Here is a 26,295-nt window from a genome sequence, read left to right on the forward strand (position 1 = left end):
CTGTGCCAAGTCAGCTTCGCTAAGCCGTCTTTGGCGCAGGGACTTCTCAGATGCCAGCCACAGGAGAAAATGCTACCAGAACACGCCCATACGGCCCAGAAACCACACAGCACCCCAACGATTCCGGCCGTGAAAGCCTCTGACAATACAGGTGAGGATAGTTGAGGCGACTCCCAGAATCCTTTTCTCTCCCAAACTTCCCGGGCGGGGCCACACGTGCCTCCACCCACCGCCCCATCTCGGTTCCTCAACTCAGGGCCAAGCTACCCATCATGCCACTCTTGATTGGAAGATCCGTGCTGGAAACATGTTTGGGCCCAGGGGCGTACCGCCTAGGGGGACATATGGGGCCAAATGTCCCCGGGCTGTGGCCATTTAGTCACGTGGGGGGGGCGGAAAATCAACCCCCCCTCCACACTTGACTAAATGGCCACAGCACGGGGTTAAGAGCTCGTGTATCTAATCTGGAGGAACCGGGTTTGATTCCCAGCGCTGCCGCCTGAGCTGTGGAGGCTTCTCTGGGGAATTCAGATGAGCCTGTACACTCCCACACACGCCAGCTGGGTGACCTTGGGCTAGTCACAGCTTCTCGGAGCTCTCTCAGCCCCACCCACCTCACAGGGTGTTTGTTGTGAGGGGGGGAAGGGCAAGGAGATTGTCAGCCCCTTTGAGTCCCCTGCAGGAGAGAAAGGGGAGATATAAATCCAAACTCTTCTTCTTCTTCTCCTCCCCCCTCAGGGTCCATACACTGACTTCAAGACTTGGTGCAAACAAATTGTTGTTTGGTTGTGGTGGGGGAGGGCAGCTGCCCATACGGGGGCAGGGACGGAAAATTCAGATTTTGCACCAGGGTACATTTTCTCTAGATATGCCTCTGCTTGTGCCTGATTCGGAGAGGGGTCTTAAGACTCCCCTCCCCACTCCCACGCACAAAGATACCGCTTTCCCCATCTGAACGGACCCCATTTATCCTGTCGTGAAAACTTCTGTGTAGCCCTTGGCACATCCAGATTACAAAGCAAGCCTAAACTCTGTCTGGAATCTCAAATGGCTCAACGGAGGCTCCTGTACTTCTGGTCACATGGTGAGAAGATAAAGACTTGCTGGAAAAGACAATACTGCTAGGAAAAGTGGCAGGAGGCAGGAAAAGAGGGAGGTGGACTCTTGCTAAGAAAGGTTCTCACGATGTACAAATGGGTTATTCTGACATGTCCTACATCAGGGTCCCAAGATGCTGGGAACGTGAGGCTGGCAGACTGGGGACGCTCCCCCTGCAAGGCGGTCGCTCGAACACAGGCCCTGTTCTGTCCGGTTTTCCGCACAGCTGGTCAAATAATTTCAGAAGGAAACAGCTGGGTTGGGGGTCTCTCGCCCAGGGGAATCCAATGATTCCCCCCCCCTTGACAGAAGAGGTTGAAAAGCAGGTGTGGAAGACCACAAAGGAAGACGGTTGGTAATTCAAGAGGACACCCACCCCCCTCAGGGAATCAGGTGGGAGGGGGCAGCGGGTTCCTCGATGCTGAGAAAACAGATGGGTACTCGCAATGGGACGGGCACCTGACAACACCCCCTCCCACTGCCCACCTCCCAGGCGCAGGAGGGAGGCAACGGTAGAGCAGCCAAAGGAGGGTGGAAAGGACACCCCCCATACTAAATGTCTTGCTTGCAATCAGGGCTTTACAAAATGGATCTCCCCCCCCCTCTTGCTTGCTTCCTTTCCTCCAGGGGCGATGGAATGAGCCCCCCAACACCCAGATTGCTCCACGGAAAGGGAGGGAAGCAATTCTGGACGGATCCATTCATTGGTCCCAAGCAAAAAGGGTTAGCGGAGGGGGGGGGTTTGCTTTTGCAGCCCTTTGCATGCACGATGCATGCGGAGGCATGCTTCCTGCGCCAGGTGAGCATGCCCAGATATGCAAAAACGCCCTCCGCTGAGACACGCACTCAAGTGAAGCTTCCAGGTATTTTCTGAGCCCGGGGCAGGCAGCACACTCCTCGCCTGGCATGGGCCCCGGCCGTGCATCCAAGCACATGCCCGGCACAGGGTGTCATGGGGAGCCGACCTGACCCGCAGCCTCCCGTGACACGCCAGGGCCAGGCCTCTGCCAGGCCAGGCCCTTCTCCGCCATGACGCTAGTTGTGTGCAGGCGTGTTCCACGTCCGGGCGTGCCCGGAGGATGTGTGCCCCCGCACGTGCATCTCCTCGCAGCTGTTTCCACGCTCCCCTCCCATCGCCCGAGCAACAAGGCCCAGCCGAGCCGCCATTGGCCACCCAGCCAGTGATGTCAGCATCCCCGAAAAGTTAATAGGGCGGCTGGGGCCGAGGGCAGACATTCCTGCCGCTGTTCCCATAGCAACAAGGCAAGCACCCCAGCTGAGCTGCCCCCCCCCAATCTCTGGGCCCAGGCACATACTCCTCCTCCCCCCCCCCCCAACACACACACAGCTGCTTTGGCTTCCATTCACAGAGCCGGAGAGGATGGTTTGATCGGGCTCCAGCAGCAGCCTGCTAAAAATAATAGGTGCCGGGGGCTGACAAGTCCCTGGAAGCCCTCCCCCTGCCCCATTAAAGGCTGTTTTCACATGGGCGAGGCAGGGCACCTATTTCTTCACAAATTCCAGGGTTGAACACCCACAGGGTTGAACGCACCACTGTGACCCCCGCTTGGTATTGCAATGAAGTCCCGAGGTGGATAAAGCATATACTTCGCATGCACCGTTCTCCCGGCCCCCAGCTCAATCTTCTGCTAAGGAGCAGCAGTGGCGCAGGAGATTAAGAGCTCGTGTATCTAATCTGGAGGAACCGGGTTTGATTCCCAGCTCTGCCGCCTGAGCTGTGGAGGCTTCTCTGGGGAATTCAGATTAGCCTGGGCACTCCCACACACGCCAGCCGGGTGACCTTGGGCTAGTCACAGCTTCTCGGAGCTCTCTCAGTCTCACCCACCTCACAGGGTGTTTGTTGTGAGGGGGGAAGGGCAAGGAGATTGTCAGCCCCTTTGAGACTCCTTACAGGAGAGAAAGGGGGGATATAAATCCAAACTCCTCCTCCTCCTCTTCTTCTTCTTCTTCTTCCTCTTCTTCTTCCTCTTCTTCTTCTTCTAAAGCAAACCAAAGAGCATCTCTGGCAGCCAGAAGTCTACCCCAGACTTTGTGCAGCATGGGTGTTACTAAGGTCGACGGACGAGCTCTCGGACTCGGCACCCAGCGGCTTTGAATATTTATGTCCCCTAACTTTGCTTCCGAGTGTGCTCCAGGACACGTCCTGCGCTTGGCACACCACGATGAACAAAAAGAACCCAATATTTTGGCTAATGCGCAGGGCCTGCTCCTCCATGCGCCCCATCCGCCTCAACCAGTGGCTTAAATGCGCGGCAAGCAAATGCGCTGCAACTTCCAACACCGCTCAAGAGCCAATTTTTATTCTCCCAAACTACTGCACTGCAGCAAAGGGTGCAAACACAAAGCAGGCTCTCGCCGACCAACCTGGCTGCAAGTTCAAGAGCCAAAGGCCACCAGGCCAAGAAACAAATGCAGAAACCACCCAGGGGAGAGACAGCGCCCACTAGGCTGCACTGCCTCTCTGGAGCCAGGGTGTCTTGGACCCCTCCCAGCTTCCACCTGTATCGCTGCAAAATCTGTCCCCATTGTTACTGACCTGGCCTCTTCCCAAAGTGGCCAACTTGTTCTCTACAGCAGTGAGATCTAACTGATTCCAGTCCTGACCTACTTCACCCCCCTCTCGTCAGCTTTTCAAAGGGAGGCTTTGTGCAAAAAAAAGAGGAAAGTCTGCCTCATGTTGAGTACCATTAGCCTATGGTACTCCTTGCCACAGAATATTGCAAGAGTTGCAACCTCTTTTGAAAAGGGCTACAGAGTCAGGGGGAGAAGAGGGGGTTTTCTATATGCAGACTGGCCCCGATTTCTCTTTTCTTTTCAAGAGTTTGGATGCCCAGGAGAAGACAGAGGTCAATTCCACCCTCTTGAGCAGGGGTCTTCAAACTATGGCCCTCCAGATGTTCATGGACTACAATTCCCATCAGCCCCTGCCAGCATGGCCAAGTAGTAGGGCTCATGGGAATTGTAGTCTATGAACATCTGGAGGGCCATAGTTTGAAGACCCCTGCGTCTTGAGGAATATTTTGCCAGGATTGTGGGATCTTTGGTCTGGCACAACCTGGATGATTGTTAGTTCCCAATCCAGGTCCAACTGGTTTACTTATTTAATTCATTTTGTACCCTGTTTCTGGTGGGTTTTCCGGGCTGTGTGGCCGTGGCCTGGTGGATCTTGTTCCTGACGTTTCGCCTGCATCTGTGGCTGGCATCTTCAGAGGGGTATCACAGAGGGGAAGTCTGTTACACACTGTGTAACGGTGTTACACACACGTTAGGAACACGATCCATCAGACCACGGCCACGCAGCCCGGAAAACCCACCAGAACCAGTTGAATCCGGCTGTGAAAGCCTTCGACAATACATTGGTACCCTGTTTTTCTCTCCAGTCAAGTACCCACAGTGGTTTACATCAGTCTCTTTTCCTCCACGTTATGCTCACCTCAACCCTGCGAGGTAGGTCAGGCTGAGAGGGTATGGCTAGTCCACGGTCACCCAGAAAGCTGCCGTGGCAGAGTGGGGGTTCAAACCTAGCTACCAGTCCAACACTCTAACCACTACACCATACTGCCTGTAAGGGCACCGTGGCTCACTGGCAGAAGTTGCCTTACGAGATAAACCCTGCCCATTTCTTGCAGCTGACCCATTGTTTCTTTGCACGCCCTACCAGCTCCCCGTCTTCAAACATTCATTGCTAAAAAAGGTTTGGCCCAATGGCTGGCTGGCTGCCAGGGCACACCAGAGAGTAAAAAAAACCTGCAGGGCACATGCAGAGGGCAGGAGGTGGGCAGAGAAAACTGCTCCCATCTGGGTAACACCTTGTAGTTCTGCGCCTCGCCCTACCCATGCGGAAAACCTCAGCCCCTGCTCCTTCCATGCAATAAATCAGCAGAGGGGGCAGGAAGGGGGCAGGGTGGGGTGGGGGGGTAGCAAGCACCTGGGAGACAAGAGTTCCAAGGTGAGGGCAAAGGTGCTCCCGGGGTAAATGATTCACCCGCTGCCTGGCGGGTGGAAAAGCACTCAGCCCCAAACAACCACCTGTTTTCTCAAAAAGAGAGGGAGACAGGCTCCCCAGCCCTAACAACAGAGATGGGCCTGATTTTCCTCTCCCCAAATCATTTGTTTGTTGGTTTGTTTCTCAAGTTTGCTGCCCCTCTCCCCCATCAAATAGGCTCAGAGTGGTTCTTAGGAATCCAAATAATGGTCCCCCCCCCCTCCACATAAGGGTAGATCCAGTGGTGGGATCCAAAAATTTTAGTAACAGGTTCCCATGGTGGTGGGATTCAAACAGTGGCGTAGCGCCAATGGGGCTGGGTGGGGCACGACGGCGGCGGGGCATTCCGGGGGCGGGGCTGTGGCAAGGATGCAGCCGCTGCGCCGGTCCTTGGGCGGGAAACGAATGCACGCAGGCGCAGGCTGCCACGCACGCCGGTGCACCTCCTGCTAAACTGCTTCAAGTTCTGCGCACTACTGCTGAGAGGAGTGGCGTAACTAAGGCCAAAATCACGTGGCAAAATCACCCATTAGTAACCCCCTCTTGGCACACACAAATAATTAGTAACCTACTCTCGGGAACCTGTGAGAACCTGCTGGATCCCATCTCTGGGTAGATCTACGGCAGCGTTCAGAACAGCTGCAGGATGTCAGATGCAGAAGAGGGCACTACGGAGCATGCACAGAGTGCATTCACCTAGCCAATGTCCAAACATCGAAGGCTCAATAGAGCGATCCCGAGTGTCCCAAACCTTCCCCTTTTGCCTTAGGGAGCCCTAGTTTGTACCATGAAGAGGGGGGGGGGGCAGCTGTTCCATCCCATTGGCCTTTTGCGCATTACATCTGTGACACAAGGTGGCAGGAAGCCAATGTCTCTTCCTAAACCGACATCAAAAGTGCAGAGGGTGCAGGTGGAACCTCCCACCTGCACAAGGAGGGCATGCTTAATTTTTGCAACGAGAACATGGATTCTTCCCCTTGTCTGCCCCCCCTCCCTCTCCTCCCCCAATAACTTCAGTTCCTTAGAAGAGCATCTGGGACCGGCTCTGTTAACTGCCCTGACTGACTCTGTGTCTCTGTCTCCACCCGCTTCGAGCAGGTTTGGGGGTGACAAACGAGGGGCAGTGGTGGGATCCAAAAATTTTAGTAACAGTTTCCCTTGGTGGTGGGATTCAAGCAGTGGCGTAGCGCCAATGGGGCTGGGCGGGGCACGACGGGGGCGTGGCCGGGCATTCCGGGGGCGGGGCATTAATAATTTCTCTGTTACTGTAAAAAACACTTACTGTAAAAAAAAAGTTCCTAATTTCCAGCTGGTCTCTTTCTGTCCATAATTCAAACTCATTATAGCAAGTCCTATCGTCTACTGCCAACAGAAACAACTACTTCTCCTCCAATTGACTACCTGTCAAACACTTAATACTTTCAAGTACTTAATTTTGTTTCTAGAAATCAAAAGAAGGAGACTTTCCTTAAACAAGGAACTTGACCATATTGCTAAAGCATGTTTTTAAAGCAGCCCAGCAGGGAGAATTATCCCGTTTTCTACCTTCGCTAACCAGCCACATAGGAAACAACAGGACTTTATGATTTTTGGACCCAATGGAATTTCTAACGGAAAAGCAGACCCAATTAGGAACCCCCTCTCGGCACACACAAATAATTAGTAACCCACTCTCAGGAACTGGTGAGAACCTGCTGGATCCCACCTCTGGAACAAGGGTGTTGAGGGAGGGCCAACCATCCCCACTCCACCTTCCAGGGGGCGGGAAGAGGCGAGAGGGCAGGGGGTCTGCTCAAAGCCTATGGTTTAGGCCTCAAGCACCCCACTTCAGATCTGAAGGGTGTTGGAGAGGTCTTAATATTATTTAGTGTGACCCCCCCCCCAGTCCCTTTTTCTTGGCCCACCCTTCTTGGGTGTGGAGCTAGTGAAGGAGGTCAGGATGGATTCTTTCCGGCTGCCCTTGGAAAAGCTGCGCTGGAGACAGAACGGATCGATCACTGAGGAACGAAACCCAAATTTAACTGGAAGACTAAACCCTGATGCCACCTCTTAAACCAGCTTGAAGTGGGGTGGGATGTGGGGAGAAAGGGATGAGTTCACCTCTGCACCTTAGTTGGACCCTCTGAGATTGATTAATTGGTAATGGTAAATAATGGTAAATGTGAGCTAGCAGATTGTAGCGGTTAAGAGCAGGTGGACTCTAATCTGGAGAACCGGGTTTGACGCCCCACTCCTCCACGTGAGTGGTGGATGCCAATCTGGTGAACCGGTTTTGTTTTCTTACTCCTCCGCATGAAGCCTTCTGGGTGGCTTTGGACCAGTCGCAGTTCTCTCAGAACTCTCTCAGACCCACCCACCTCACAAGGTGTCTGCTGTGGGGAGAGGAAAGGAAGGAGTTTGGGAGCCGCTTTGAGACCCCTCCCCATTGAGAAAAGCAGGGTATAAATGCAACCAGAGGTGGGATCCAGCAGGTTCTCACCAGTTCTCGAGAGTGGGTTACTAATTATTTGTGTGTGCCGAGAGGAGGCTACTAATTGGGTCTGCTTTTCCGTTAGAAATTCCATTGGGTCCAAAAATCATAAAGTCCTGTTGTTTCCTATGTGGCTGGTTAGCAAAGGTAGAAAACGGGATAATTCTCCCTGTTGGGCTGTTTTAAAAACATGTTTTAGAAATATGGTCAAGTTCCTTGTTTAAGGAAAGTATCCTCCTTTTGATTTCTAGAAACAAAATTAAGTATTTGAAAGTATTAAGTATTTGACAGGCAGTCAATTGGAGGAGAAGTAGTTGTTTCTGTTGGCCGTAGATGATAGGACTTGCTATAATGAGTTTAAATTATGGACAGAAAGATACCAGCTGGAAATAAGGAACTTTGTTTTTACAGTAAGAGTTTTTCTACAGTAACAGAGAAATTATTAATGCCCCGCCCCCGGAATGCCCGGCTACGCCCCCGTCGTGCCTCGCCCAGCCCCATTGGCACTACGCCACTGTTTGAATCCCACCACCAGGAGAACCTGTTACTAAATTTTTTGGATCCCACCACTGAATGCAACCCCTCTCTGATGCAGACTTGGAGGGTGAACAGGATGGGGCTGGCGGCCCCTGCCACCCAAAAGGCAACCCAGGATTCTTGAAGCCACCTCAGGCAAGACTCGAACCTTGGACTTCCGAGCTGTGAGACCCACAATACAAAATGGAAACATCCTAACTGATGCTAACCATTGCAGGATTGGGGGGTGGGAGTAAAAATGGCGGGAGGGGGTAAAAGAACAGCTGGAAATATTTCAAACTCCTGAGTACAATCGCATCTCCCTGTTTCGAAGGATTCTGTTGGCTCAGCCTAGAAATACAGAAAAGCATATAAATGGGTGCTGTGTGGTTTCCGGGCTGTATGGCCGTGTTCTAGCAGCATTATCTCCTGACGTTTTGCCTGCATCTGTGGCTGACATCTTCAGAGGATCTGATGGACTTGATCTGATGGACCATCAGATCCTCTGAAGATGCCAGCCACAGATGCAGGCGAAACGTCAGGAGAGAATGCTGCTAGAACACGGTCAGACAGCCCGGAAACCACACAGCACCCCAGTGATTCCGGCCGTGAAAGCCTTCGACAATACAAGCAAATAAATGTTGGAAGCACATCTCCAAGTATCATTGCACCAGGCAAGGAAGCCAACTTCTGCAAGCGAAGGCCCCGGCCCGGCCATTAAACGGATCCACCCAACCGAGCCAGGTGGGTTATCCCTGCAGAAAAAGCCACAAACAGATGGGGACTTTGCTCTGCCCCTCCCTGGAGGGAATCTGGTTCCACGCTTCACCTGACAAGGCGTGGCGGAGCTTGCCACAAAGACAGGTGGCGAGGCCCTTGGGTGGGGCTGAAGCAGGTAAGGGGGTGCCGGGAAGAGGGCTGCCCCAAGACACTTGTACTGGGGGAGGGGGGAAAGGAGAGCAGGAGGCCTCTAACAAGCATCTCACCAACCAGATCAAAACAGTATGGAGCATTTGCAAAGGGAGGGTATGGATTCATCCCCCCTCTCCCCTTTCTCTCCTGTAAGGAGACTCAAGGCGGCTCCCCTCTCCCCTTTCTCCCCTTTCTCTCCTTTCCCTTCCTCTCCTCACAACAGACACCCTGTGAGGTGGGTGGGGCTGAGAGAGTTCTGAGAGAACTGGGACTGGCTCAAGCCCACCCAACAGGCTTCATGTGAGGAGCGGGGAAACAAATCCGGTTCATCAGATAAGAACCTGATACTCATGCGGAGGAGCAGGGAATCAAACCTGGTTCTCCAGATTAGAGTCCACCCGCTCTTAACCACTACGCCCCGCTGGCTCTCAAAAGCGTCCACCCTGAAATTCTCATTGGTCTCCAAGGTGCTCCGGAACTCTCATCTAATTGGAGAGAAGCAGCAACGCCAGGAGATCTCAAGGCTTCCCCTGGCAATTGGCAACCTGCCTGCTTGTCTCGCATCTGCTTGGCCAGAAATCCCCCACGCCAGGGGACCAACCTGCACAGATGCATTAACCGAACCTCTTCCCCGAGAGAGGAGATTTAACACCCAGGCAGTTGCCAAACATATTCTCAACACCTGGTCATTAAAATTCAGCAGGGGGGGAGGGGGGGCTGCCTCCGGCTCCTCTTTACCTTGCCGGAGGAGGGCAGGGCTGCGGGTGAGGTGGGCTGAAAACTATCATTAGGAGCAGAATTACAGCTTCCCTCCCCTGAGAAAGAAGGCTGGCGACAGAAGCCCTCCCCCAGGGCGAGGCCTGCCAGCGGATCCGCAGCCTGGCTCTTTCCAAAATCAGTTAAACTGACTTCTCCAGGGAAGCGTGCAAAAGAAAGGGAAGAAAAAGGAAGCGCCGTGCAATCCCCCCCACCCACCCCCAGTTCAAGGTCCCAACTCTGAACTGGGAGATCTGGAACTTGGGGAGGGCGGGTTTGCAGAAGGAAGGAACCATTTGTTGCTTGGACATCAGTTGTAAACAATGCCAGGAGATAAGAAGAACATAAGAACATAAGAAGGAGCCTGCTGGATCAGACCAGAGTCCATCTAGTCCAGCTCTCTGCTACTCGCAGTGGCCCACCAGGTGCCTTTGGGAGCTCACGTGCAGGATGTGAAAGCAATGGCCTTCTGCCGCTGCTGCTCCCGAGCACCTGGTCTGCTGAGGCATTTGCAATCTCAGATCAAAGCGGATCAAGATTGGATATCCATGCCGCAACCCAAAGACTGGCCATCCTTCACACACAGAGAGCCCTGCTATGATTAAAACCAACACACAGAAAGAGGAAGTACTCCCTTGAACCTCCAGCGAGATCCGATATTTCCACAACGAGAGGTTCTCCTGATTTGGGAGCTTCAAGAATTTCCCATCAACGCGCATTTCACATGAATGCAGTTTTCACACAATGCGCAGTGGGGCTGGGTCCGGCTGCTCCACGGTTAGTGGAAACGCTCTGCACATGCTCAAAAGTACCCGCCTATCTGGGGTTTTTTTGGTGTCAAGTCACAGCCGACATGGCAACCCAGTGGGGCCTTCGAGGCAAGAAACGGGCAGAGGTAGTTTGCCGTTGCCCGTCTCTACAGAGCAACCTCACACACTTTCTTGGCTGTCTTCCGCCCAAACACTGGCCAGGGCCAACCTGTTTAGCGTCAGAGATCTGATAAAGCTAGACCAGTCTGGGCTCATGGGCTCCAATGCCGGCTCCTGGGCCTGATCACTGGTTCCTTCCAGTGCCAGGCGCCCCCCCCTCCCAAGAGCTCAGCTGAAGTTCAATTGCCTTTGATCCCAGGGAAGTGGAGTCCAAAGTGTGTCATACGCATGCATTTGGGGGGTGGGGTTGTGGTGTGTGTAAGACAGGCAGGGACGAGGTGAGCCCGCCTTGTTCCACAATCTTTGCACGCTCTCTAGTGGCCGTTGGAGGCAAATGCGTAGCAGCTGGCTTGCAAAAGTCGGGCTTGTTCTCAAGGCGAGCTTCAATTAAATATAAAAGGTGCCTTTGCATTCTCTCCAGCCACGCCCGGCCAGCGTGGCCAGAACTGGTTTCTCCCTCACCTGTGCCAAAACACCAGCTGCGCTGTTGACAGCAACGGAGGCTCCGCCCAGATCCTCTTCTCGGTGTGCCACAAAGGAAACCAAACAGCCTTCTGCTAAGCCCGTCCGCCCGAGGGCTGTCAGCCTGCTGAGCGACCAATGGCCAAAGAACCAACCCCCTCAGGTTTTGGCACAACGAACGCAGGGGTCAATAAAGCCCACGAAAAGAATGTGAGGAGTAGACCACTAAAGACAAACACCTTTTCACATGTGTCAGCATCAGGAAACCAGCCAGAACGACTAGATTTCCTTCTGCAGCCTTCAACCACTTCAACTAATTTACTTGGAGCACACCACGTCAGACGTGCTGGCCCGGGCCTTCCTGGATCTCCCCTGGACCCATTTTTTTTAAAAAAATCAGTGTGACATTTGCCACTTTCTCGTACTGTAGCACAGATACTGGTTTTAGCAATCAGTTGTATATACAGGTTAGTAGTGAACCGCCCTGAACCCTCAGGGGGAGGGTGGTATATAAAATTAATAATAAAAATAAACAATTTAAAACATGAGTCCCTGAAAAACTTGCATGAATGCACATGAATCTGACATACACTGAATCAGACCGTTAGTAGCGTAGTGGCGGAGGAGGAGGAGGAGGAGGAGGAGCAGCAGTGGCGTAGGAGGTTAAGAGCTCGTGTATCTAATCTGGAGGAACCGGGTTTGATTCCCAGCTCTGCCGCCTGAGCTGTGGAGGCTTATCTGGGGAATTCAGATTAGCCTGGGCACTCCCACACATGCCAGCTGGGTGACCTTGGGCTAGTCACAGTTCTTCGGAGCTCTCTCAGCCCCACCCACCTCACAGGGTGTTTGTTGTGAGGGGGGAAGGTCAAGGAGATTGTAAGCCCCTTTGAGTTTCCTGCAGGAGGGAAAGGGGGGGTATAAACCCAAACTCTTCTTCTTCTTCTAGTCCGTCAAGCCCGGTCTTACCTGCTCTGACTGGCAGAAGCTCAGTACTGTCTACTCAGAGTGGCAGAGGCTCTCCAGGGTCTCTGGCAAAGAGAGGCCTTCCACCTCACCCACCTCCAGGACCCTTTTAACTGAAGATGTCAAGGACTGAACTTGGGATCTTCTGAATGCTAAGCAGAAACTTTTCCACTGAGCCACAGGGTCCATCAAAGTCAGTATTGTCTGCTCGGACTGGCAGCCGCTCTCCGGGGTCTCTGGCAGAGAGAGGTCTCTCCTGCTACCTACTGCCTGGTCTTTCGAACTGCAGGTGCCAAGGACTGGACTATACTGAAGGACTACAACAGCCTTCCAGCCTGCATCCCTCTTGAACTCAGGACCCCTCAAAACCTGGAACCAGTTTGGAGGTGCAAGTCTCACAGGCCTGATATATATGGATGAGAGACGTTCTCTGTTACTGACAGGAAAAATGTCAAACAAAAACAGCTACAACAGGAAGCTGTAGATCAGTGGTGGCGAACCTATGGCACGGGTGCCAGAGGTGGCACTCAGAGCCCTCTCTGTGGGCATGCGCAGAGTCCCCCCCCCCAATCTAGTCTGGCATGGGCCTCTGGGCTCGATTATTAGCACTAAACTGAAGACCTAATTTTAGGGGGAAAGTGTAGGTAACCCTGTTAAGCGCTGTTAAACCCCACTGATTTTCATGCAAAGAACTAAAGCGTGATCCTTTATCTGGGAGTAAGCTCGGTTGCTGGCAATGGGGCTTGCTTCTCAGTAAACCCTCCTAGGGTCGTGATTCACCTGTTGGAAGAGTTGCACGGTTGCTTCAAAGCAAAGCCACCGACTACCACCAAGCTTACTCCCGAGTAACACATGCCTTGGAGCCAACGGTTTTTTCTAAACTAAAACCTCAGTATTCAGGTTAAATTGCCATGTTGGCACTTTGCGATAAATAAGTGGGTGTTGGGTTGCAATTTGGGCACTCGGTCTCGAAAAGGTTTGCTATCACTGCTGTAGAGGAACGACTGAATAACCAACATCTATAATGGGGGAGATATAATGTGAGATGTTAACACCAGGAATTGAAGGGCCTTCTTAAGCCCAGGGGTTACACGGTCTGAATTTGTTAATTCAGCAGATTTGTGCTTGATCCTCACTTTGGAAAATGATATATATATATTTTTAAGACAGAGAAATGTAACTTTGAATCAGCAACAAAAAAAGTTCTTTGTTGCCACCTTGTGGAACGGCCAGGAAGTCGCCCGCAGATTTGATAATCCTACAATTTGGGTAAACCACAATTGTCCAGAATAGAAATTGTCAAAAAGAACAGGACTGTAACCTATTCGAAGGTTTCTTGTATGTTTTCTCCTGCTCTTACTGCGTTGTTGTCTACTTTTGTGATTCCGTATTCTGCATTCTGTTTTATGATATGTCCGGTAACTTTCTTATGTTTGCCTGGTTTCTAACTTTCGTAATGCAAGTCCTTTTGCATTGCTTATCGGATGGCCTCTGCTGTCTAGTTGTATTGATTTATTGTCATCAATCTCACAGAGACAGTCAGGCTATAAAGTATAACAAACAAACCAATGACATTGAAGATGAAACTGTCGCCCCGCTGGTTTTCCAAATATTGCCAGGTTTAATGTCCAATTTATGTCCCTTTCCCTAGGGACTGGGTTGATTGTTCAGCGGAGGAAGCAGAAGGCTACTACACAGCCTGGAAAACCCACAACAACCAGAAGGCTACTGTTGACAGATGATGGCATTTACGGTGCCAATGACCTGCTGTGGTAGTGGTGAAGAAGAAGAAGAAGAAGAAGAAGAAGAAGAAGAAGAAGAAGAAGAAGAAGAAGAAGAGTTTGAATTTATAAGCCCCCTTTCTCTCCTGTAAGGAGACTCAAAGGAGCTTACAATCTTCTTCCCACCCCCCAACAAACATCCTGTGAGAGAGCTCCGAAGAACTGTGACTAGGGCAAGGTAACACAGCTGGTGTGTGCTAGAGTGCACAAGCTAATCTAGTTCCCCAGATAAGCCTCCACAGCTCAAGTGGCAGAGCGGGGAATCAAACCCGGGTTCTCCAGATTACAGTGCACCTGCTCTTAACCACGACACCACACAGGCATTTCAACTGATACTGAATATTTGAAAGACCATCCACTGGAACAGTAGAAGACCCCTGACCTTGCAGCCCCCCTAGGCTGACCATCCCCCTAGAAATATTTAAGCCCAGCTCTGGAAATAGCTGCCGGGGCCTGAGCCGTGTTTCAGCCTGTGGAAAAAACCGGGAGCCACCCCAGCCAGCAAGGAAAGGGGCTGCCGGGCCCTTCTCTGCCCGCCCGGACCACACACTCCATGACAGAAGAGAATATGTTTTTAAAAAGAACTTCCTCCATCCCCATTGGACGAAAAGGCTGCACACTGCGCTCCAGCTGCCCAACCAGAAGCCACCTTAGTGGATTCTCCCCGCCCTTCATTTACATTTCAAAACAAGTAAGCTGGGCTGGGTAGTCGCTGCCAAAGCTGGACGGGTGCTGATGCTCAGCAAGGGAAAAATCCAGCTCCTCCCACTGAAATGCTGCTCTCCCTCCCCATATCGACAACATCAACAACACGGGGACAGAGGTAGAGGAAGAAAAAGCCCGCTGGGTCACAAAAGAGAGGCTGGGGGTGCCCTGCCAAGATTCCCCCCTGGCCGGCCGGCACCCCTGTCCTGAGCTCACCCCGGGCTCTGGGGCCGCTTCTCCCTAACCCATCTGATGACAAGGGCCCACCTTGCAAGACTGTCGCAGGAGGAAAGGAAAACACCAGCGATGCGTGTGGAAGGCCAAAATGGCTGCCTAAAAATCAAGTTAACTGTACACAGAGAAGCTCCCGAACACCAGATTCCCATGCAGGGGGCTGCAACCTGCGGCTCTCCAGATGTTCATGGACTACAAATCCAACCAGCCCCTGCCAATTGGCCATGCTGACAGGGGCTGATTGGATTTGTAGTCCATGAACATCTGGAGAGCCGCAGGTTGCAGACCCTGTTGAGGCAGTTTTATCAGACTGGTTGGGTATTACGTTTTTACTGATATTGAATATTTGAAAGACCACCCGCTGGAACAGTAGAAGACACCCCCCCCCCCCCCCCCCCCCCCTGGGGGGGAAGGGAAGGGGGGGGGGGGGGGGGGGGGGGGGGGGTTGGGGGGGGGGGCGTTGGTGGGGGGGGGGGGGGGTGGGGGGGCGGGGGGGTGGGGCGGGGGGGACCCCCCTTGCTCTCCTTGCCCCCCTCCCGCTCATGGGCGTTAGCGGTTAGTAATAACATTTAAAACTGCAGCCCTAGTGCCACCCCTCCCCTCAAAGGGACTGTCTCTGACTGGCAAAATCAATGTCCCTCCCCCCACACACTTTGATGTGCTGTCTCCCCATATGTCTTGCAGGGGCCAGCCTTCCCCCTATAGAAGGAGGGCACCCCGGCTGTCAGAGCCAACCACAACAGCTGTTTCCCCTGAAACCAACAGAGGCTTTAAAGCAGAATACAGAACAGGAAGGTTGGGGTTGGGGGGGCAAGCTCATTGAGAAGGGGCACCCCAAGGGGCATCCAGCCCACCCCTTGCTATAGGCTAAAGACCACATCATATTTGCAAATGGTGAGGCAGGAGGTTGTAGAGTAAATCTGGGGGGGGGGGGGATAGTGCAAGGTAACTTGACAGAAAAAATCAGTCACACTGAAGGGTCTTGGGGTAACACGAAGGGGGCAGTTTTAAATGTTATTACTAACCTCTAACGCCCATGCCCTGGAGGGGGGCAAGGAGAGCAAGGGGGGGTGAGAATGACAGGACTAACCCAAGAGGGTTTTCAAAAGCCAGCCCAACCCCAAATAAGGGGCGCCCCACTTCAACCCATGCGTAGTGTGTGTGTGTGTGGGGCGGGGGGGGGGGGGTTCCAAAGAAGCTGGAGTCCGTCCTTCCGCGGCTTCAGTTTGACACAAGTGGTGGTGGAGGGGGGGGGGGACAGAGCACCACTCCCGCCACCCCGCCCCTGTGAGGTCGCCATCCCAGCCATGCAGGGGTGCTGTGCAACTTGGGGGGCGCAGGAGTCCCAACTCGCTTGCAAGCAACGACGGGATGCACCCACCCCCAACTCAAGTGAGCCATTCGCCTCCTGCCCGCCTTCCCGGGCAATCGACCCCCGTGCCCCGCCCCCGCTTTGCAAAGGAAGGGGTGCCCTCCGACCCCCTCCTCCGGGGCCAGTCCCAGCGCGCAAGTTGAGCCGCAGCCCGCCCCGCTCCTGCCTTCCCCCCCCCCCGGGTCTGTTGCCCCCCTCACCTGGCCTGGCAGCTGCAGCCGCATCCTTGGGCTGGAGGCGGGGGCCCCCCCGGCCCCCCATGGGAGGCGAGGGCCCCCCCGCCGGGCCGGACCCGGGTCCGAAGGAGCCTCCCGGCGGCCAGTGGAAAAGTACCCTCCAGTTGCGCAGTTCCATTTCCCCGACACCAACAACACGCGCTCCCCTCCGCGCCTCCCTCGCTCGCTCGCTCGTGTCAATTTCGTTCCTGGGCTGGCCCGCCCCGCCCCTTCCCGCCCCCTCGCCCCGCCCTCCCCGCAAGCTTCGCCCTCCTGCTGCCAAGGGGGGGGGGCAGAGAAGAGGGGCCGTCGGGCTCCCCCCTCCCGGAAGAGCGAGGGGACCGGCGGAGGAGGCAAACCCCCCTCCTCCCCCGGATACTTGCAAAAGCCCTGGGCAACCTCCCAGTCGCCCAAACTTCAGTGGCCGAGGACCCCACGTGGTCATCTAGACCCACCCCCTGTGTACATTTCCTTGGGATGAAAAGCAGTTTACCAAAGAGCACTGCCCCCCTCCCTCCCACATGTCTGCCCACCCCAGCAAGCCAGGGGCTTTGCACAGCTTTGCTCTTTGCACCAAGGCAGAAGGGCCTTTCCTTTCTTCTGCCCCCCAGCCTGGCTCGGCAACCTTTGCTTTGGGAACCCGCATTATCCCCCCACCCCTCACGTCCCCTTCAGCTTGGGGGCTGAAATACACTAGCACCCCCAACAGAGAGGGTCTGCCGCCAGGGCACTGGGGGCAACGGAGGGAGCAGGAGACCAGCGAAAGAGAAGGGTGGGCAAGCAGGGTCTCGGCACGCGGCCCCATTTCCTCACTCGGCGAGAAAGCCTCGGGCAAGAACAGCCGTCCTGAAGGGGTCCGCCAGCCCCTGTGAGAGGAGGAGGAGGGCCGCCTGCGCCCCATCTGGTCCCACACCCTGGTTCTGGCAGCGGCCGGTCAGATGGCGCAGGAGAGAACCCACGCTGGGCCCCAACAGAAGCCCCCCCCCCCCGCTGAACGGCTGTCCTGGATGACAGGCCACAATAGACTGACCCAGCGCACACCTTAAATCCGTCTAAACCAGTGCTATTATGGGGGGGGGGGCGAGTGGGGGGGGAATGCCAATCGTCATCTAACGGCTCTGCTCATGGAATGTATTCTCTGCGTTCTGTTGCCTTGGTTGGCATATCCACCTTCTGCATTGTTTGGGCTACATGTTTTCGTTTGTCAGTACTGCTTTCTGATTTTGGGCCCCCGGTCCTGTTTGTGGGGTGCCTTACCCTGTCCAGTTTCACTGTTTTCACAGTTTCATAAGAACATGAGAAGGAGCCAGCTGGATCAGACCAGAGTCCATCTAGTCCAGCGCTCTGCTACTCGCAGTGGCCCACCAGGTGCCTTTGGGAGCTCCCGTGCAGGAGGTGAAAGCAAGGGCCTTCTGCTGCTGCTGCTGCTCCCAAGCACCTGGTCTGTTAAGGCATTTGCAATCCCTGATCAAAGAGGATCAAGATTGGGAGCCATAAATCGACTTCTCCTCCATAAATCTGTCCAAGCCCCTTTTAAAGCTATCCAGGTTAGTGGCCATCACCACCTCCTGTGGCAACATATTCCAAACATCAATCACACGCTGCGTGAAGAAGTGTTTCCTTGTATTAGTCCTAATTCTTCCCCCCAGCATTTTCAATAGATGCCCCCTGGTTCTAGTATTGTGAGAAAGAGAGAAAAATTTCTCTCTGTCAACATTTTCTACCCCATGCATAATTTTACAGACTTCAATCATATCCCCCCTCAGACGTCTCCTCTCCAAACTAAAGAGTCCCAAACGCTGCAGCCTCTCCTCATAAGGAAGGTGCTCCAGTCCCTCAATCATCCTCGTTGCCCTTCTCTGCACTTTTTCCATCTCTTCGACATCCTTTTTGAGATGTTTCAGGAGGTAGCCATGCTGCTGTGTAGCAAGAGAGGCAGATTCGAATCCAGACACACCTTAAGGGACCAACATGGTTTTCCGTGCAGAAGCTTCCGGAAGTCCAAGCTCCCACGGTCAGATTTTTTAAAGCTTTTTAACAATGTTTTTGCTCCTTGAATCTGTGAGGAAGATGGGCTACAAAGGATGCCAGCAACCACCTTGTGGCCATGAGTTCCACAAACCAACCCAGCAGTTACATCTGTTGGCCTGTTTCATAGGGTGGGCCATCCTCCCGGTATTCCAGGAGCGGGGGGAAAAGGACAACGTGTCGAACAGACCAGTGCTGTGGGATCCCAGAGTGACAAACGCGTCTCTACGGCACGTGAAGGACAGTAAACAAAATAGCTTTATTTCAGTGTTACCTAGCAGAGATGAACAGGGGGCGGGGGGGCATCTGGAGTTCAGGTGTCCAAGCTCATCAGCAAAGCGGTCCCACGTTTGATCCAGTGGTCCGAAGGGGTCGCTCCGGACCGCAGGTCGATGCCGATGATGAACGAGGGCCGCCCGGAGGAGCCGGCCCGGTTAGGGTAGTAGTAGCAGGGGCAAGCGTACATCCCTGAGGCCAAGAAGGGAAGGTAGGGAGGAGCCAAGGCAGGAAGCTGGCGGGAGAGGGCCAACCCGAGGCCAGCTGGAGCCCCCCATGAGGGTTCAGTGCACAACAACCACCCCCGAGTTTTTCCCCTGGGGAGGGCAGCCCCCTCGACCCACCTTTGGCGCTCTTCTTCTTATTCTCCACTGGCTTGAAGTGGATGGTGGGGATCGGGCAGACCAGTTGCATGGGCTCCGCTTCTATCAAGCAGGAGTTCTTCTTGTCCCAGCCAGCTCCCTCCAGAAAGAGGCCTCGGACCCACACGCCTTCCTGCGGGCAGGATTCACAGCTGGTGGGGGGGGGGGGTCTGTGGCCGCAGGGGCTGCTGCTAGCCAGCCCGCAGAAAATTCCCAATTCGAAACCCATCAGGGGGGCCTACCCAGTGGTGGGATCCAGCAGGTTCTCACCAGTTCCCAAGAGTGGGTTGCTAATTATTTGTGTGTGCCGAGAGGGGGTTACTAATTGGGTCTGCTTTTCCGTTAGAAATTCCATTAGAAAGTCCAAAAATCATCAAGTCCTGTTGTTTCCTATGTGGCTGGTTAGCGAAGGTAGAAAACGGGATAATTCTCCCTGCTGGGCTGTTTTAAAAACATGTTTTAGAAATACGATAAAGTTCCTTGTTTAAGGAAAGTATCCTTCTTTTGATTTCTAGAAACAAAATTAAGTATTTGAAAGTATTAAGTATTCGACAGGCAGTCAATTAGAGGAGAAGTCGTTGTTTCTGTTGGCAGTAGACGATAGGACTTGCTATAATGAGTTTAAATTATGGACAGAAAGATACCAGCTGGAAATTAGGAACTTTTTTTTACAGTAAGAGTTTTTTTACAGTAACAGAGAAATTATTAATGCCCCACCCCCGGAATGCCCGGCCACGCCCCTGTCGTGCCCCGCCCAGCCCCATTGGCGCTACGCCACTGTTTGAATCCCACCACCAGGAGAACCTGTTACTAAAATTTTTGGATCCCACCACTGGGCCTACCCGATGGTGGGATTGAAATAATGTAACAACTGGTTGTTTACAAGCACTGTTTTCACAACCGGTTCTGCCGAAGGGGTGCGAACCGGCTGGATCCCACCGCTGGGCCTACCTTGGGGGGGTACACGAGGTTGTTGTCGTCCACCGTGGAGACGATGAACTCCCATGACAGGGTGTCCACAGAGATCTGCCAAAGAGAGGGAGCAGGAAACAGCGGACTCAGCGGGGACGCACCAGTTTTCGAAAAGAATTCATGTTTGGCCACCTGAGGGCCTCGTTCAGCTCAGGGGCACGGGGCGGGGGAAGCCTGCCTCTGCACATGGGGTTCCCATGAGTCACCGTGGCTAGGAACCACCCGTGGATCTCTCCTCCATCAATATAATCCCCACTTAAAGCCATCTTTGCCCGTCACCATCGTGACAACTCTGGAAGCAACATCCATGCTGCCGTCACCAGGTACAAACGGGGCACATCACAACCCCCCTCCCCACAATAATTCTAGTCCCCCACCCCCCGCCAAGTCCCACTTGCTCTAAGCATCACTGCAGTGGCATAGTGGCTAAGAGCAGCAGTGGCGTAGTGGCTAAGAGCAGTGGCTAAGAGCAGGTGCACTCTGATCTGGAGGAACCGGGTTTGATTCGCAGCTCTGCCGCTTGAGTTGTGGAGGCTTATCTGAGGAATTCAGATTAGCCTGGGAACTCCCACACACGCCAGCTGGGTGACCTTGGGCTAGTCACAGTTCTTCGGAGCTCTCTCAGCCCCACCCACCTCACAGGGTGTTTGTTGTGAGGGGGGAAGGGCAAGGAGATTGTAAGCCCCTTTGAGTCTCCTACAGGAGAGAAAGGGGGGATATAAATCCAAACTCTTCTTCTTCTTCTTTACATCCCAGAGAACACTCCTCTCTCTTCAGACCCAACCAAAGACAGTTCTGTCGGCAAAGAGCCCAGGCGCCGGGGTCCCACACACCCCTCACTGCTCAGGCCACAGCCGAAAAGTGGGTGCTGGAGTTCTCCTGACCCACCCAGACCACCTCTTCCCACTCGGGCAGTCCTTTTAGGCCACGGAGCCCCGGGGCCACTTCTGCGTCCTCGCCCCACATCTTACGTTGTTCATACGCGCAGCGGCCTGCAAGACGGCGGTCAGGAACCCCGTGGGGAAGGTGAAGCCCGAGAGCCAGAAGAGCACCGGAGGATGGGCCGTCTTGGCCCAGCGGCCAAACTGCTCCACCCGCTGGCCCAGGTCTCGGGTCCAGGCGGCCAACGGCTTCTGGGATGGATAGGCTTGCTGAAAGGAAAAGGGGTGTGTGTTAAGAACATAAGAACAAGCAAGCTGGATCAGACCAGAGTCCATCTAGTCCAGCACTCTGCTACTCGCAGTGGCCCACCAGGTGCCTTTGGGAGCTCACATGCAGGAGGTGAAAGCAATGGCCTTAAGAACATAAGAAAGAGCCTGCTGGATCAGACCAGAGTCCATCTAGTCCAGCACTCTGCTACTTGCAGTGGCCCACCAGGTGCCTTTGGGAGCTCACATGCAGGAGGTGAAAGCAATGACCTTAAGAACATAAGAAAGAGCATGCTGGATCAGACCAGAGTCCATCTAGTCCAGCACTCTGCTACTCGCAGTGGCCCACCAGGTGCCTTTGGGAGCTCCCATGCAGGATGTGAAAACAATTGACCAGCCGGCACCCGAAGAGGGCCAAAGCAGTGGGGAGAGAGTGCCCCTTTATTTCACCCTTGACACCCATCCCGCCTTTCTGCTTCCTGCTTCTGCAAACTGCCCAGGAATAACAACGTTACCCTCGGATCCTACCCGTTTGTGCCTTGGCCAGTGAGGGGCCTTCTAGGGCTCAAGACTTGTTTGCCTCTAAACAGCCCCAGTCCAGGAAGTGCTCCGAGGCGCCTGATGCTCCCCTGGGGCCCTTGGCCAGTTGGGGAGGTCGCCCACGTCCCAAAGCAGCCCAGAGTCCCGCAGGTCTTACCCTCTCCCACATGGGGGGCACCCGGGCATCAAAGATGCAGTTGAAAATCTCTTCCAGGTCCGTCGACATGACCACCAGGCCCTGGATGCCCTTCTCCAGCTCCAGCAGGGAGGAACTGCCAAAGGAGAAGCAGGAGGCGTCTGTGCCACACGGAGGCTCGATTGGCCCCTTCCAGCTCTATGGTTCTCACTGCCCCCTGCCTCTCCCGACTGCCGCTGCTCTCCCAATGGGGCAGGAGCGAAGGATATTTTCAAGGTCAGCCCCGCAGCTGGCTCGGCCGTTTCTGTGCTGCCACCTGTCCTAGCACACACCTGCTCGCTTGCACCTTTGTTTAAGCTCCCAGTTCCCAACCCTTTCCAGCCTGCAGGAGCCTTGGGAGTTGTAACACAGCAAGGGCGGGGGGCGCAGCCACAAAACGGTCGCCCCGGGAGGCAAAGCCGGCTGCAAAACGGCTGCCATGGCGAACCTTCAGCCGCGCAGCGACAATCCCTGCGCTCTGCTGGCAGCTGCTGCTGAAGCAATGTTTTTAAAAATCTGCACGGCCAATCGACTCTCCAATCACCAGTCGGAAGCCTCGCTGGGCCAAAGCCCTGCCCACTTTTTAAAAGCTCTTGCTGGGCACCAAGGAAGGTATTGTTGAAGGCTTTCACAGCTGGATTCGACTGGTCGTGGTGGGTTTTCCGGGCTGCGTGGCCGTGGTCTGGTGGATCTTGTTCCTAATGTTTCGCCTGCATCTGTGGCCGGCATCTTCAGAGGTGTATCACAGAGAGAAATCTGTTACACACTGTGATACGCCGCTGAAGATGCTGGCCACAGATGCAGGTGAAATGTTAGGACCGAGGGGCCCACAGGGGACCTCGTTGGGGCCAGCTGGTTAAAGCCAAGCCCGAATTCGTACACACCTCCGTCTCCTCCTAGGGCAGGGGTGGCCAACCTATGGCACTCCAATTGGCTATGCTGGCAGGGGCTGATGGGAATTGTAGGAACATGAACATCTGGAGTGCCACAGGTTGGCCACCTCTGTTAGGGAAATTAGACTAAGCATATTTGGGAGCTATCAACAAATTTGGGAGATCTGACCTCAGACCATCAAGGTCACATGGTACATGAGCTGACCCTTCGAGCCACGTCCGAAACTGAGCCATGCAGAGAGGATGACACGTTTTAATTAGGGCTTGGAGAAACGGGGCCCACAAGAGCGCGCGGAGTCTGGGCAAACCTCTTCCAGCCCCAAAGATGCTCACTTGATGGCTTGCAGCAAGAAGTTGTAACGTTGGATCTCCTGCAGCAGGACCACGTTGAGCGGGGAGGGATCCGTGGAGAGCATCTTGCGGGTGCCCTCGTAATCGATCTCCTCCGGGATCTTGCTGCGCACGTCAGCCGAGAGCTCCAGCACCTGGGAAGAGGGGGAGGCAGGGTGAAGGCACAGTGGTGGGATCCCAAAATTTTAGTAACAGGTTCCCACGGTGGTGGGATTCAAGCAGTGGCGTAGCGCCAACGGGGCTGGGCGGGGCACGACAGGGGCATGGCCGGGAATTCCGGGGGCGGGGCATTAATAATTTCTCCGTTATTGTAAAATACTCTTACTGTAAAAATAAAGTTCCTAATTTCCTGCTGGTCTCTTTCTGTCCATAATTTAAACTCATTATAGCAAGTCCTATCGTCTACTGCCAACAGAAACAACCACTTCTCCTCTAATTGACTGCCTGTCAAATACTTAATACTTTCAAATACTTAATTTTGTTTCTAGAAATCAAAAGAAGGAGACTTTCCTTAAACAAGGAACTTGACCATATTTCTAAAACATGTTTTTAAAACAGCCCAACAGGGAGAATTGTCCCGTTTTCTACCTTCGCTCACCAGCCACATAGGAAACAACAGGACTTTATGATTTTTGGACCTAATGGAATTTCTAGCGGAAAAGCAGACCCAATTAGCAACCCCCTCTCGGCACACACAAATAATTAGTCACCCACTCTCGGGAACTGGTGAGAACCTGCTGGACCCCACCTCTGCCTGGGCAGCTGCAGAAGGCCAGTCTGCTGGGAGAGCTCCCTGGGAGCTCTGGACCGGCTCACATGACTCCAACAGAGGAGGCCTCTGCCCTCAAACACCTGCTCTGGCCAAGCAATCAGTTGGCAATGCAGAGAGAGACTGGAATCACACACCATTGACGCCCACCCACCCCCTCCCAGGCTGGGGGTTGTGGAAGGGTTTGGGGCTTCAGAGCACCAACTAAGCACTAAGCTCTAAGGCTCAGCTTGGTTAAGTGTGAAGCAGCCCCAAAGGACAACATGCCCATGGGTGAACATGAACCCTGCCGGAATTATTAGAAAGCGTCCATGAGTAGAACAAATTCTTTCTTTTTTCCTTTGTTCCTTTCACAATCCACTGACCCTGCGGTCTTGGACAAAGCCAATCTTACAAATGCCTTCCTCTGTTTCCATCCTCATCTAGAAGCCACTGCTGCCGGAAATTTAGCTATAGCCAAAGTAATACTGAGGTCAGTATCAGCAGGCAGGGCAGGAATGGAAACAAGGGAAATTGTGGAAACTCTCACCGGTTGTGTCTCCCAAAGAGCCAGTCCACACACAATACAAGGGAACCCCGATTTTTCAATTGCCCTAGACCTAGTTTCAATCGCCCTAGACCCGAAGAAGAAGAAGAAGAAGAAGAGTTTGGATTTATATCCCCCTTTTCTCTCCTGCAGGAGACTCAAAAGGGCTGACAATCTCCTTGCCCTTCCCCCCCTCACAACAAACACCCTGTGAGGTGGGTGGGGCTGAGAGAGCTCCGAGAAGCTGTGACTAGCCCCAGGTCACCCACTGGTGTGTGTGGGAGTGCCCAGGCTAATCTGAATTCCCCAGATAAGCCTCCACAGCTCAGGTGGCAGAGCGGAGAATCAAACCCGGTTCCTCCAGATTAGATACATGAGCTCTTAACCTCCTACGCCACTGCTAGTTGAGTAAGGCGCTCCCGGAATCTATCCACCAACATTCAAGGTTCCCAGATGGAGGCCTCTCTGGGAATCAGTTAGAAAAATGCCTAATTGGCCATGTTCTTCCAGTATTAGGATCTCTAACGATCTTGGTATTAAGTGACCTATCGCACATTGAGCAGTGGCCACATTGAAACCAACTGAAATGACACCGATTTTAAAAGGACACTTTAAATGTGGCCACTGCTCGATGTGCGATAGGTCACTTAATACCAAGATCGTTAGAGAACCTCTCTGGGAATCAACCACGCCTCATCTAACATATATTTAAAGTTAGGAATTTGGGGTTTTTTTCCCAGCTGATCTTTCCATCAAGCTATTCCCCCCACCCCCCAGTGTCCTTCCCTCTTGTAGCTGGCATCTCTGCCCTCCTCCACCACACCGCCAGGGTCCCACAACCACTGCGCACCTTGTCCTCCCGGCTCTGCCCAGCCACCCCCCGGGGCATGGTCTGGGGCTGCAGGGAGAGGAGGGTTTCGAAGAGGGTCCTGGCCTCTGTGATCTGGGAGGCCACGTCGGCGTTGGGGTGCTGGCCAAAGGCTTCCGGGGGGTCCATGCCGGGCAGCAAGGTGATGTATTCCTTGTAGGATCCCAGGTTGCCATCCTTAGGGATGAAGTAAGTGTCCAGCACAGACAGCCTAAAGAGACAGGTTTGCTCAGAGCCTGCCCATGGCCCCCCATCAGCGGTCCCCTGTGTCCAGACACCTCTCCCTGCAAGCGTGTTCCCCTCACATATATCCGCCCCCACAGCACCCACATTGGAACCACCAAAGCTGGGCTCCGTGGCCTCTTTCCAGCATTGCTTTCGATGCAACCCACCCTTCCTGGGAGCAGCGCAAAACTTTGAAAAAAAACACTTTGGGAAAGAATCTTATGGGTCTGGAAAACCCAGGGGTTCCTTCGTGATACTTTTCATCACTGGACACTATTTGGGACAGGGCTCCCCAACATGGCTCCCACAGGCACCACGGCACCTACCGACACCTTTCCTGGGGCCTAAATGTTTTTAGAAAGCGGCGTGGCCAAGTGGGGCTTCCGCTCAGCCCTGGGATGGAGGGGAGGGGGAAAGGGGCACAAGGAGGTTTTCTCAGAGGCAAGGGGAACGAGGCCTCCAAGCACTCAGTAAGAAAAGAGTGGCACAGAAGAAGCTTGTGTCTCTTCCGTGGCCAGCAGGCCTGCCTTTTCTCCCTTTAGATCAGGGGCGACCGACCCTGGCCCTCCAGATGTTCATGGACTATGATTCCCATCAATCACCACTATCTCTAAGGCCCCTTCCGCACACGCAAAATAATGCGTTTTCAAACCACTTTCACAACTGTTTGCAAGGGAATGTTGCCATTCCGCACAGCTTCAAAGAGCATTGAAAGCAGCTTGAAAGTGCATTATTCTGCACGT

At 53.8% G+C, this 26,295-nt stretch overlaps 2 protein-coding genes across 2 annotated transcripts in view; both read right to left on the reverse strand.

Annotated features, from left to right (window-relative positions):
• KDM6B (lysine demethylase 6B) overlaps positions 1-16,600 on the reverse strand; it is an 87,733-nt gene extending 71,133 nt beyond the window's left edge. The window contains exon 1 of the mRNA XM_048516399.1: positions 16,405-16,600. The gene's annotated coding sequence lies outside the window, so the exon portion shown is untranslated. The remainder of the gene's footprint in view (positions 1-16,404) is intronic.
• Positions 16,601-18,686: 2,086 nt separating this feature from the next.
• DNAH2 (dynein axonemal heavy chain 2) overlaps positions 18,687-26,295 on the reverse strand; it is a 139,805-nt gene continuing 132,196 nt past the window's right edge. Inside the window, exons 82-88 of the mRNA XM_048517805.1 lie at positions 25,310-25,538; positions 23,147-23,298; positions 21,903-22,017; positions 21,029-21,208; positions 20,037-20,111; positions 19,068-19,218; positions 18,687-18,915 (exon numbers count right to left, since the gene is read on the reverse strand). Of these exons, the coding sequence (XP_048373762.1) occupies positions 18,761-18,915; positions 19,068-19,218; positions 20,037-20,111; positions 21,029-21,208; positions 21,903-22,017; positions 23,147-23,298; positions 25,310-25,538 (1,057 nt within the window). The 3' untranslated portion in view covers positions 18,687-18,760. The remainder of the gene's footprint in view (positions 18,916-19,067; positions 19,219-20,036; positions 20,112-21,028; positions 21,209-21,902; positions 22,018-23,146; positions 23,299-25,309; positions 25,539-26,295) is intronic.

The sequence above is a fragment of the Sphaerodactylus townsendi genome, linkage group LG15 (assembly GCF_021028975.2).
Source record: "Sphaerodactylus townsendi isolate TG3544 linkage group LG15, MPM_Stown_v2.3, whole genome shotgun sequence".
In the NCBI taxonomy this organism is placed as follows: Eukaryota; Metazoa; Chordata; class Lepidosauria; order Squamata; family Sphaerodactylidae; genus Sphaerodactylus; species Sphaerodactylus townsendi.